General features: G+C 50.1%; 1 protein-coding gene across 1 annotated transcript in view; it reads right to left on the reverse strand.

Moving 5' to 3' along the window:
• Positions 1-12,515, reverse strand: part of CLPTM1L (CLPTM1 like) — a 52,470-nt gene extending 39,955 nt beyond the window's left edge. The window contains exons 1-3 of the mRNA XM_077310554.1: positions 12,282-12,515; positions 11,244-11,344; positions 5,539-5,728 (exon numbers count right to left, since the gene is read on the reverse strand). Coding sequence (XP_077166669.1) covers positions 5,539-5,728; positions 11,244-11,344; positions 12,282-12,458 — 468 coding nt within the window. The 5' untranslated portion in view covers positions 12,459-12,515. The remainder of the gene's footprint in view (positions 1-5,538; positions 5,729-11,243; positions 11,345-12,281) is intronic.
• Between the last annotated feature and the right edge of the window lie 322 nt (positions 12,516-12,837).

The following is a 12,837-nucleotide window of genomic DNA, read 5'->3' on the forward strand; positions in this document are numbered from 1 at the left end:
CGGAACTTATTTAAAAGGGACAGACAAATAAAGAAGGGGGAAGAGTAGCACTATATGTTAAGAACGTCTATACTTGTGAGGAAATACATGTGTCTGAGCATGAGAGTTCAGCTGAGAGCCTTTGGGTAAAAATAAAAGGAGTAGGAAAGCAGGGTTGCACTTCCCTGTAACCGTTGTGCATTGACATCTTGTGTGCAGACACACACTGGGACTGGGCAAGTGCTCGCTGGATGTACAAGACTTTTCACTAAAGCTCCTATAGGGGGTGCTCCCAGCCCCTCAGAACCACCCATGCGCTAGTCTTACCGCCCGGTGCATCACTTGTTCCGAGGGCGGAACGCCCTCCTTCCCTCAGTTCCGACATGCTGCAGCGAGCCTCATGACAACACGAAGTAGAGCCGGACAAGTTCAGTCAGAGTCAACCCAACAAAACACAACAGGCTCACAGTGGGGACAGACGGGGGGAATGTGTCTGCACACAAGACGCCCGTGAACAACAGTTATAGGTAAGTGCAGCCCTGTTTTCATCATTCGTCTTGTGCTGCAGCCCCACACTGGGACCTTCACGAGCTCTTAACCTGGAGGAGGGGTGAGCCCTTCGCCAAACAAGGACTGGAGAACTGATCTTCTGAAATGGCATCGTCTCTATCTCAAAGGTCCAGCGCAATGTCTTCTCGAGACCACATAGCAGCATGACAAATCTATGCCAGTGGGAACTTATAGAGAAAAGCTGTGGATGAGCCAATGGCCGGAGCTGAATGTGCACGGATCCCTAGAGGGCAGGACAACCCCGCTGCACTGTATACAGACCAGACTGCACAGACAACCCATTGGGCATGGAACCTGCTGAAGCAGATTCACCTTTTCTAGGGCCCGAATGACAAACAAATAATGCTTTTGACTTGTCCTGTGTCCTAAGTAATAAAGTAAGGCTCTTTTCACATCTAAAGAATGGAGAGAACATTCTGAAAAAATGGGTAGAAAACTGGGAGAAAAATCTCCTGGGTTAAATGGAACTGGGAAACAACTTCAGGGAGGGAATCCCTTGAGAGGTGCAGGACCTCTTTCCCCAGGAAGCACTGCACATAAGGTGGATCCAAACTGCTAATTCCCCAACCCACCTGGCAGACATGACTGCCACCAGTAACAAAGATTCAAAGAGCGAGGCAGGCCTTTGTCAATGGCTTGCTGGAGTGTAGCAGAATCTCTCGGACCTCCTGTGGAAGCTGAGTATTCAGTTCCCCATACTCCAAGCTGCTACTTGCAGACAGGCAGGGTGTAGAAATGGAGGGGAGAGAAAATGTAGGGCATCAGTTGTCTGAGGAAGTGGAATGTAACTGCCCCTTGACAACCGTAGTAACAGGGGGAACCAAGGTTGACGGGGCTGGATCGGGGCTATTAGAATTACATCCACTCCATCCTGGGCTAGCTTGAGCAATATGTGGGAAAGAAGCAGGAGAGTGGGGGAAAAGATAAAGGAACGGCCCCTGCCATCTGAACTGGAAAGCCTCCCCCAAGGAGCCTTCGCGCTTCCCTGACAGGGAACAAAAAAGGATCATTTCCGTGGATCATTTCCAGAGCTGGAAATCCCCACCATTGGAAAATAGGGAGGAGGTACTCCCCGTTTAGGGACCAGTTTTAAACTGGGCAAAAATGCCTGCTCAACTTGTCTGCAGTCGTATTGGACAAGTCTGCAATGTGAATGCCTTTTAGATGGAAACTGAGTTTGAGAACCAGACTCCATAGAGACAAAACCTCCTTGGAAAGGGTCCAGGAAGATGTTTCCCCTTGCTTGTTGAGGTGGAACATAGCTGAGGTGTTGTCCATTTGGATGAGGACCTTCCTAGACAAAACCATGTCTGAAAAAGCAGTTAGGGCTAAATCAAAGGTTCTAAGTTCGAGAACATTGATATGAAGGGATGATTCAGCCAGTGACCAGACCCCTTGGGTGCAACGGCCCTGGCCGTGAGGTCCCCAACCTACCAGGGAAGCATCTGTGGTGATGACCAAATCACCATCTGGGAGGACAACTCCAGGAAACAGTTATCTGGGGCCTGGGAATCCAAGATAAGGGAAGGAACATAATGAAACTGTAAACAGTAACCATATTTAACAACAGAGAGCACCCAAGAATCATGGGTCATCTGGAACCAGCTAGGGACAAGCATGGACAAACAGTCCAAGAAATTTCCCCTGAGGGAACTGGCAGTCAGAACTTCTGAGGCTGTTGCCTCGAATCTCTCTGAATGGATTGGGGCTGCTTGGGGGAATCGAGGGCCTTGATGCCTCCTGTGGTAGGGTTGGGAGGAATTCCTGGGAGGATACCATTGGCCTTGTGGGCACTGAGCCCAAAAGAAAGGGGTGATGGAAGCCTTGATGGCTTTGCTGGAAACGGCCCTGGTACTGCTGGGACGGTAAAGGTGGGAAGGTTTTCTGTCTGCTGTTCTTAAGATTCCAATGAACTCATCTGTAGATTGGGCAAACAAAGTGCACTCAAAAGCCTGAGTCTCGATGGGGAGAGAGGTGTTCCGTAGCCAGGAGTGGGATCTGATGGTAACAGTGGAGGCCATAACCCTTGCAGACACTTCAGCAGCATGTCGACCAGCATTAATTGCCTGTTTAGATGTTTTTATAGCCTCTGAGTATATGAGGCGAGCTAAGCTTCTGGATTCCTCTGGTAGCATATCTAGATATTTGGATATACTGTCCCGTAAGAAGCACTGATGGCCCCTTTGATGGTCTGGTAACTGGCGATCCTGAAGTTTAGGGCAAAGGAAAAACAAACTTTCCTGCCAAGAAGATCTAAGTGTCTGCTCTCCCTATTGACTGGAGAAGAACGCTGACCAAGCTGCATGTCTTGAATAGTAACAGAGGAGTAAGAGGGAGGGAGGGAAAGAAATTCGGCAGTGTCTTGCTTGACTCTCTAGGGGCAACAACAGCAGAGGCTGGCTTCTTCCAGATAGCAATCGTTAAGTTGTCCAACCCTTGAATGATAGGAAGGGCAATGCAGGTGGGAGTCTCAGAGTATAACAGACTTACAATCTTGTCCTTGGGTTGAACATCCCCTGTCGAGATATCAAGCTCAAGGGCCCTGGCCATCCTACTGACCATGCAGACGGTAGTCCACACTTGGAGGGATCCCCGATGTTGTCATCCGGGAAAAGTTCCGATGTTTACTCAGCGTATTCTGATTTAGACTCCTCTCCCCTATTTCAGCTTCCAAGTACCGCAGGGGGGCCATGTGTAGGGCTGGAGGTTCATCCTCAAAACCAAAAGGGACATCTTGGATTTGGTCCCCAAAAGGTCTGTCCAATTTGCTCAGGTACATTGGCAAGGGATTGTAAGAGAGCTGTGACAGTCTGTCATACAAGAGGCAGAGAATGAGGTCTATGTTGGTCTCTACCTAGCTTGGATCGGCTCACATCCAGCAGCATCGCAGAATATCAAGAAGAAGAAGAAGAAGAAGAGTTGGTTCTTATATGCCGCTTTTCCCTACCCGAAGGAGGCTCAAAGCGGCTTACAGTCGCCTTCCCTTTCCTCTCCCCACAACAGACACCCTGTGAGGTGGGTGAGGCTGAGAGAGCCCTGATATCACTGCTCAGTCAGAACAGCTTTATCAGAGCTGTGGCCAGCCCAAGGTCACCCAGCTGGCTGCATGTGGGGGAGTGCAGAATCGAACCCGGCATGCCAGATTAGAAGTCCGCACTCCTAACCACTACACCAAACTGGCTCTCAGGAAAGGGGATTGGAGGCGTGGAGGAGGGGTTCATCGGGGCTGTGCCAGTGGAATGCTAGACAGTTTGGAGCCCTTAGATGGAACCGTCACCGACTCCCGAATGGAAGATCTAGTCTTATCCTTGTGCTTCTTAGAACGTTTAGCTGAAGGCTCGCCTGTAGGCACCTCTTTCTCAGCGATCCCCGAATCGAACCGAGGACACTGGAACAGTAGAAGGATCCATGTGTTTCATAGGCTTGAGGGTCAAGAAACGGATCAGAGCTAGAAAGCAAACTGACAGAGGACCCAATCTGGGTGTTTGTTGAGCATAGGGGGAGTGGGTTTGGAAACAGGTGTGGGAGGGTCAACGGACAATGACTTTTCCCAGACAGCAGCCTTCAAGTGGAAATATCTGTCTGAACGCACCTTAGATGTAAATTTTTGGCAGATGGTACATGAGCCTACATTGTGCTCCTCACAGTATGGAGTCAAGATGCTGCACACGGACGAGCACGAGCGCTCCCTCCTTTGTCCTTACATTGTGCTCCTCACACTATGGAGTCAAGATGCTGCACACGGACGAGCACGAGCGCTCCCTCCTTTGTCCTTACATTGTGCTCCTCACACTATGGAGTCCAGGTGCCGCACACGGAGAAGCACGAGCGCTCCCTCCTTTGTCCTTACATTGTGCTCCTCACACTATGGAGTCCAGGTGCCGCACACGGAGAAGCACGAGCGCTCCCTCCTTTGTCCTTACATTGTGCTCCTCACACTATGGAGTCCAGGTGCCGCACACGGAGAAGCACGAGCGCTCCCTCCTTTGTCCTTACATTGTGCTCCTCACACTATGGAGTCAAGATGCTGCACACGGACGAGCACGAGCGCTCCCTCCTTTGTCCTTACATTGTGCTCCTCACACTATGGAGTCCAGGTGCCGCACACGGACGAGCACGAGCGCTCCCTCCTTTGTCCTTACATTGTGCTCCTCACACTATGGAGTCAAGATGCTGCACACGGACGAGCACGAGCGCTCCCTCCTTTGTCCTTACATTGTGCTCCTCACACTATGGAGTCCAGGTGCCGCACACGGAGAAGCACGAGCGCTCCCTCCTTTGTCCTTACATTGTGCTCCTCACACTATGGAGTCCAGGTGCCGCACACGGAGAAGCACGAGCGCTCCCTCCTTTGTCCTTACATTGTGCTCCTCACACTATGGAGTCCAGGTGCCGCACACGGAGAAGCACGAGCGCTCCCTCCTTTGTCCTTACATTGTGCTCCTCACACTATGGAGTCCAGGTGCCGCACACGGAGAAGCACGAGCGCTCCCTCCTTTGTCCTTACATTGTGCTCCTTACAGTATGGAGTCAAGATGCTGCACACGGATGAGCACGAGCGCTCCCTCATTTGTCCTTTCATTGTGCAGTTCAGCCCCCTCCTCACCTGCTACAATATCACTTTCTTGTCCCCACAATAGTCCTACCATGTCCCTATTCTTTTTCTTACTTTGAATATAACTAAAGACTATAACTAAAGTGGAACAGGCTTCCTCAGGAGGTGGTGGGTTCTCCATCTTTGGAGATTTTTAAACAGAGGATGGATAACCATCTGACGGAGAGGCTGATTCTGTGAAGGTTCAAGGGGGTGGCAGGTGACAGTGGATGAGCGAGAGGGTTGTGATTGTACTGCACAACAACAACAACAAAGGTGAGCAAACTCTTCATATAAACAGTGAACCATCTCTGATTTGCAGGTGGACGGGAGCTCTTCTAAGAACTAATGCAAAATGCCACACATCTGCCAACAAAAAGAACAGCAAAACATACCTGGCTGAAAGATTCTCCAGTGAGAAGGTTAATTTCTTCTGGTTTAGGGACCATGTAAGTAGTCAATGGGCTTACAATGTGCACCTGTTTGCCATCGTGCCAGGGCAGGATTCCAGCATGGTGAAGAAAGATGTAAGCATATAAGGTCCCATTATTCCGTGTTTTCTTTGGTACGGACACATTCACAGTTCTAAGAAACAAAACACATTTTGTAATAATATACTTGTCACCGTTTCACACAAGTACTAGCAAAGGTACCATGTCAGAGGCTCAGAGTGAAGATGGAATACAAAGCCTACATTGAGGAATACAAAGCCTACATAAGGGCTTTGTATTCCACGATGGATCTCAAGACACAGCCCCAGGGTCCCCAACAGTATGGAGCCTTACAGGAACCTTTGGAATTCTGACCTCGTGTGGTGGGCACTAAGCAGCTGCCTTCAAAGCAACATTTAAAAAAATCTGCATAGACAATCAAATCTCCAATGGCCAATCAAAAGCCTTGCTGGGCAAAAACCCCACCCACATTCTTAAAACACCTGGCAGGTGCCAGAAGAGGTATTGGCAATACGGTGCTCACAGGGACTACGTCCAGGTTCCCCATATAGATTAACTGGCTCCAGTTCTTTGATTTTACAGAAACATTTTAAACTTCAGAATGCCAGTGAAGTGCCCAGATGGAAGTAAGCAGTCAAACGTCTTTAGCGATTTAAGATTAAGTCAGAACTTCACCAACAACATGTATAAATCATCAGAAAAGTTAGGCTTATGTTGCAACTACCTTGAGACAAGAGCAAATGTGGAATCTGAGAGGTTTGTTAAAAAATCAATAATATAAATATTCATCTAGAAGTAAATCCCATCAATTCCAATTAGACTACTCCATAAACATATATTTAATACTTAGGTTGCTCTAACTGCAGCTTGAAAGAGTTTTCCTTGAAAAATACAGGAGCACCATCTAGCCAAATGGGAGGGATCGAAGAACTTGCTAAAAGAAGTATTCCGTGCAATGGGAGAACGACATCTTGCACACACATCCCTCCTGAAGGCAGCTGGCAACCCAGGTAGACAACTGACTACAAACTGTATAAATTGCAAAGCTTTTAAACAAAAACCCAATATATCAAACGTGCAAGCAGAAACTTTAAAACAGCCGTCAAAGACCCACAAGCTAGAAAAACTTCATAGGACACCAGGAGGCTCCCAGAGGGCTCTGCTTTCTAACGGCCTCTGCAAGACTGTTCTGCAGGGCTGGAGCAGCTACAGAGACAGACAGCAGCAATGCGAGGCACCCTGCACCGCACAGGGCAGGACAGGGTGGATGTGCTAAACAAAGTGGCACCTTTAAGACCAGCCCAGTTTTAGCCAAGGTATAAGCATTTGTGTGCACATACTAAATAATTTATTCTAATACCCCGAGTAAAACTTTGCCGGTCTTAAAGGTGCCTTGGGACTCAAACTTTGTTTTAGATCAGAGAATTGGAAGGAAGAATTGGAATTCAGATCATAGAGTGGGAAGGGCCCATACAGGCCATCTAGTCTGCTTGAAGACTGCTAGGGAGGGGGAGCTCCCCACCTCCTTAGGCAGTCGATTCCACTGCTGGACTACTCTGACTGGGAAATCCCCCCCCCCCTCTTTATTTAGCTGATATCATTCTTCACATAGTTTAAATCCACTACTGTGGTCCTATGCTGCCCACAGGGACATTTCCCTGCCCTCCTCTGACAACCTTTCAAATACTTCAATATAGCAATCACATCCCCTCTCAACCTCCTCTTCTCCAGGCAGAACCTTCCCAAGTCCCTCAGTCTTCCCTGACAGGGTTTGGTCCACAGGCCTCGGATCATTCTTGTCACACTCCTCTGAACACTCTCAATTTTGTCCATGTCTTTTTACAGCTAAGGGATACTGTAAAAAAGTGGCTGGGACAAAGCTAAATATCTAAAACAACTAGAATAGATCTGAGAGTATTAACACATTTGCACCATAAAAGCACAAACTCAGAACACGGTTGCCCCTATAAGAGCAGTTTTATATTATTGTTGTTGTTGTTACAAATAAAATAAAATAACAAATCACACCGTGTAACACCAACCACAGCCTCCATCACAACCCAGGTTAAATTAAATAGAACAGAAGACTAGAAAGAGACAGAAGCCGGGTTGGAAAGGGTCAAGCGGCTGCATTTTTTCCAAGTATGCTAACCACTGATCCACTGCAGCCCTTTCCATCAACTTCTCCACAAACACTAAATGTGAAATGAGGCAGTCACTGGGCGGGTCACGGGGCTCGAGCGATGGTTTCTTCCACGAAGAACGGGTCAATGCCTCTTCAAATAGCTCCAGGAACTTCCTCAATGTTAGGGAGAGATTCAAATGAGGAGCCGTGTTAGTCTGAAGCAGCACAATAAAATCAGAGCCCCGATGGGCACCTTTAAGACCAACAAAGATTTATTCAAGGCGTGAGCTTCCGAGTGCAAGTTCAGACTAAGAACTGACCATCATAACATCATAACTGTAGGATTATAAAAAACCAAAGGTTTATCTTGTTACATTCGTAAACACCAGACAGATGGCCATGTTCGTGACCGATTCCCACCCTAGGCCAGCACATTCGACTCCTGGAACTGAAGGCACCAGGAAAGCCCTGTAGGCATCCTTATCCCAGACCAATATTGCCACACACATCCCTGCCAGCAGTCCAAGACTGATGAAGGACTGAGAACACAGGTGGAGCAAGATTTTTCAGGGTGACTGTCTGGTCCTCTTGCACCCACGTCTCAGTCAAGCATGTCAGGTCTACTTCATGCTCTGCATAATACTCTTGCGGAGTTGAGGATTTGTTCTTAACTGACCTGGCATTGTCTAGCAGCAGTGTTGGAACCACCCTGGCCCTCCAGCACATATCTAGGGATGGGGCACAGGTTAGAAGGGCTGCAAGCATATCCATACAGCCCCCAACCCCATGAACTCCGGGGAGGGGACCAGCCAGACCAATTCACAATCCTTCTATTGTCTAAAAACGTCTCCCACTGTCATCCCTCCCTTGGCTCATTATGGTTGGGATCCCCAAGCAGGGTCCCTCCTTCGCCTCCACCATCCCTTGGGGGTCAACCATACAGCTTCTCCCATATCACTCTGGATCTAATTAAACCCTCCCCCACAACCTAACTAGCCCCCAACTACGCTAATCTGTCAGCTAAGAAATGCTAAACTGTTAGCTAAGAAATGCCAGAAGAGTCCAAGGCAGCTGCTGGAGGACCAACTAGCGGCCACTTTGCACCGAGGGGCCCAACCACACCTGCCACGCCACCCCTGAGGCTGAGGTAGTGGCTGCACCACCACTAGGGGCCCCATCAGTGGCTGTGACACAGCCCAAGGCCAAGGCAGCAGCTGTGCAGCTTCCGAGGCTAGGACAGCTGGCGCTCCGCCCCTGGGGGCCCAGCCAGTGCCAGTGCTGCCTCCAAGGCCAAGGCAGCAGCCACCGCATCCCTGGCGGTTCCCCGGAGGGCTTTAAATGAGTTCTTAACCAGAAGTTATATATGTTGCCAGATTTCTGCTCCTACTGTACAGAGGCTGGCTGCCTGACTCAGAACCAAATTTGGAGTGCACCTGGCAGTGTTAAACAATGCTCTTAAAAAATGCAGATTGAGCACGGGCCTCAGCATTGTAACACCTTGAGATCAAATCATTTACATATATATTGAAAAGAAAGGGAGCAAGGAGACAACCCTGCCTTATACCTTTCTATGAGGGTATCGGTTTGGGGAGCTTAGCTTCTGGTGTGAATCTTGTCTGCAAGTTCATGTTCCCATACAGTTTAATCATTAGTGCTAACAGCAGTATAACCACCAGGGATAATAATCATCAGGTATGGATGAGTCTCCCAACTAAGCCCAGGCCTCCCACACACAACTGTGCCAAAGGCCCCTTCAACTCCACAAAAGCCTTACTATGCCTGTCAATACCTGTCTGCTTATGGACTATGTGATTCAACACTAGGCAGTGGTCAAGTGTAGAGTGGCTTTGTGCAAATACTGCTTGCTCTATTTCTCCTTTTCCAGCCAATTGCAAAGTCTGATGCTGAGATGTTTAGTATAAAGTTTGCGTACGATATTAAGCAGACTAATTTGGTCTGATCCGTTGTTTTTCTCAAAAATATAGTAATTATAATTGCCAAATCCCATTCCCTTGGATTTTTGCAGACTGGTCAATAAATGTAAAAAGTTTTGACAGTCTAGGGCAGTTGTCCCCAACCCTGGGCCGTGAAGGCCGTGGCGCCGCCCCTCCCCCGAAGCGAGAAGCTCGCCAGGCTGCGAGCAAATCAGCCGCCGAAGCGGCCGATTAGCTCGCGGCCCGGCAAGCTTCTTGTTTTGGGAGGGGAGGGAAGAGAAGCTTGCCGAGCCGCAAGCTAATCGGCCGCTTTGGCTTTAGCGGCCGATTTGCTGGCGGCCCGGAGGGGCCGGGAGAGGGAGCCGCGGCCGCCGGCATGGTCAAAATGATTCCCCCAAATTCTAGCAGAAATAGTGTTAGTCATGGGGATATTTTCCTGATTATTTGCTCTAGCTATCAGTTTCCAGAATGTCCCATTCTTTTTGGCTTTAGCAGCATTAAAAATGCTTGCCAGCTTCCTTGTTGACTTTTAAGAGTGCTTTGTATTCTTTTTTCTTAAGACATTCAGCTGGGCATGAACATTCTGCCTCGATAGCACCGGGGTTAGATTGGAGAGAAGTTGTCCATGCAGATCTAATGAAAAACTCCTCTAATGGCTTACACGATTTAGCGTCTTCTTTAGATGCCCATTCTAAGAAATAGGCCACAATAAGATCATTGCTCTCCTTTGGCTTTACATTTGTGGAGTACAGAGGAAGGGAAACTCAATATGCCTCTTTTAAGAGAAAACGCCGAGGTCCATATATAAGCTGCCAAATATTGTGCTATAGCTTACAAGGCATGTCATGCATGTGTTAGCACTGGAAGCTAGTTATGAATATTGGTAAAATCTAAATATTGATTTTCAATATTACGGTACATTCTCGATTTTTATGAGGACCCTTTAGTTGCAATATTTTGTAATAAGTTCAATGCTGTTCTGGGCTGTAAAGTGTGCTTGTATCTGGCTTGGAGCTGTATTAAACATAAATACGAAAGCATCTGGGTGAGTGTCACATGGACCAGAGTGCCAAAATCATCATCTCCAGACAGCTTACACGCTCTGTGTTCTTGGGAAAGGGTAATGTTGACACAGCAGGCAACTGTGGGTCCAACTGGACTTCCGAACTGTCCACAATGTTTGCCAAATGAAGCTGGACCCAATCTAGTGTGGGAAATAGATGCTTTCAGTGGGAATTAGAAGTGCCTATTTTGAGGCAAGAATGTGTCTGCAACCTCAAACAAGGGGACAGGATAACTGCTTAGGTTGGTCATGTACCAAAAATGTTTTTGCTGCATTGTGGTTCACAAACAAAACAGGGATGTGCAGAGCCTTAGAGAAGGATGCTGGTGTCCTTGCCTATGAACTCACCTAGAACCAATGAGAAATGAGGTTAAGATTCAGGGCAGGCTTTCATACTGTGTGGGAACAAGCACAGAGATACAAAAACCAAACCTCTGCCTATTGGGCACAATGGCACGACATACCAGGTGCATGGAATTATGATGCTAATCATTGTACAGCAACTGCATAAAACAAACCGTGATACCTTTCAAACTTGGATTCAACGTCAAAATTCTCCACATTCAAAACCAGGTCGATATTATTCTCGGTACCTATGCTGGATCGCGTAGTTGTGTAAACACTTAGCTGAAACAGAAGAGAAGCAAAGTGTGAAGGCCTGCAAACAGACACACTTGTTGCTTTCCAGACGGAAGTCTGATGAGCTCTGAAAGCAAACAATCTGCATCTTGCTCATCCCTGCCCTGAAGTCCTCCGACTGGCAATTGAAAATATTGACCTTTCACTGATGCCCAAGGCGGCTTCCAAAAGGGAAACACGCAGAGTTATAAAACAAACTTAACATACAAATTAAGATTCAGCCATGCAGCTGTGCTGCTCTGAAGCAGCAGAACAAAGTTTGAGTCCAGGGGTACCTTTAAGACCAACAATGTTTTATTCAAGGTCTCAAGGTATACTGGAGCGGCTGGACAGATCCTTCTCCTGGATGCTGGAGGCTGATCCTGCACTGAGCAGGGGGTGGGACTAGATGGCCTGCATGGCCCCTTCCCACTCTAGGATTCGAGGAGTCAAGTTCAGCAGTGGAAGGGGCTGCCTAAGGAGGTGGGGAGCTACCCCTCACTGGTGGTCTTCAAGCAGCGGCTGGACAGATCCTTCTCCTGGATGCTGGAGGCTGATCCTGCACTGAGCAGGGGGTGGGACGAGATGGCCTGGATGGCCCCTTCCCACTCTAGGATTCTAGGAGTCTAGTTCAGCAGGGGAATGGGCTGCCTAAGGAGGTGGGGAGCTCCCCTCATTGGCCATCTTCAAGCAGCGGCTGGACAGGTCCTTCTCCTGGATGCTGGAGGCTGATCCTGCACTGAGCAGGGGGTGGGACTAGATGGCCTCCATGGCCCCTTCCCCCTCTAGGAGTCTAGTTCAGGGGGGGGCTCCCCCTCACTGGGGGCCTTCAGGCGGCGGCTGGGCAGGTGCTTGAGGCGTGTCTTTTTGGGCGTCTGGGCGCCGTCTCCCCCCGCAGGTGGCCCTGTGCGTGCGCTGCCCCCCCTCCCCCCCCCGGCTCCCTCACCTGGAGGCTGGGCCTGCGCGCCAGGTAGGGCCGGATGCATCCGTCGGGGGCGTCGGGCGCGGCGGGCAGGCAGGGCCGGGTGTGGACGATGCCGTACATGACCCAGCAGGTGTGCGCCACGTAGACGGCGAAGAGCCCCACCGCCAGCCCCGTCAGCGAGCTGCGCCTCGGCAGCATCGCCGCCCCACCGCCCGGCCGCCCGCCGCACGCACGCACGCCCGCGCCAGGCACGCCGGGAGACCGAGTCCCTGCAAGGGCCCACGGGAAGGGGCGCGCGCACGCCGCGGCCGCAGGAGCGCCCCCCACTGGCCGGAGGCCGCCCGCAGCCCAGCCCGCCGAGCAGCGCGAGGTCCGCCCACGCCCCGCCCCGCCCCGCCCCGCCCTGGGCCCGCCCTCCCGCAGCTGGGGGGGGGCAGATCTCCGCTGAGGCGCGGGGGGAGGGGGGGCTGCCGCGTCATCCACTGGGAGGAGCCCTGAATTGGAGGCCAGGCCCGCAGACCCGGAAGGAGATGCCTCTGCGGCCGGGGGGGGGAGCCGGGGGGGGGGCGACGCCAAG

Source organism: Paroedura picta, chromosome 14, assembly GCF_049243985.1.
Source record: "Paroedura picta isolate Pp20150507F chromosome 14, Ppicta_v3.0, whole genome shotgun sequence".
NCBI classification, from domain to species: Eukaryota; Metazoa; Chordata; class Lepidosauria; order Squamata; family Gekkonidae; genus Paroedura; species Paroedura picta.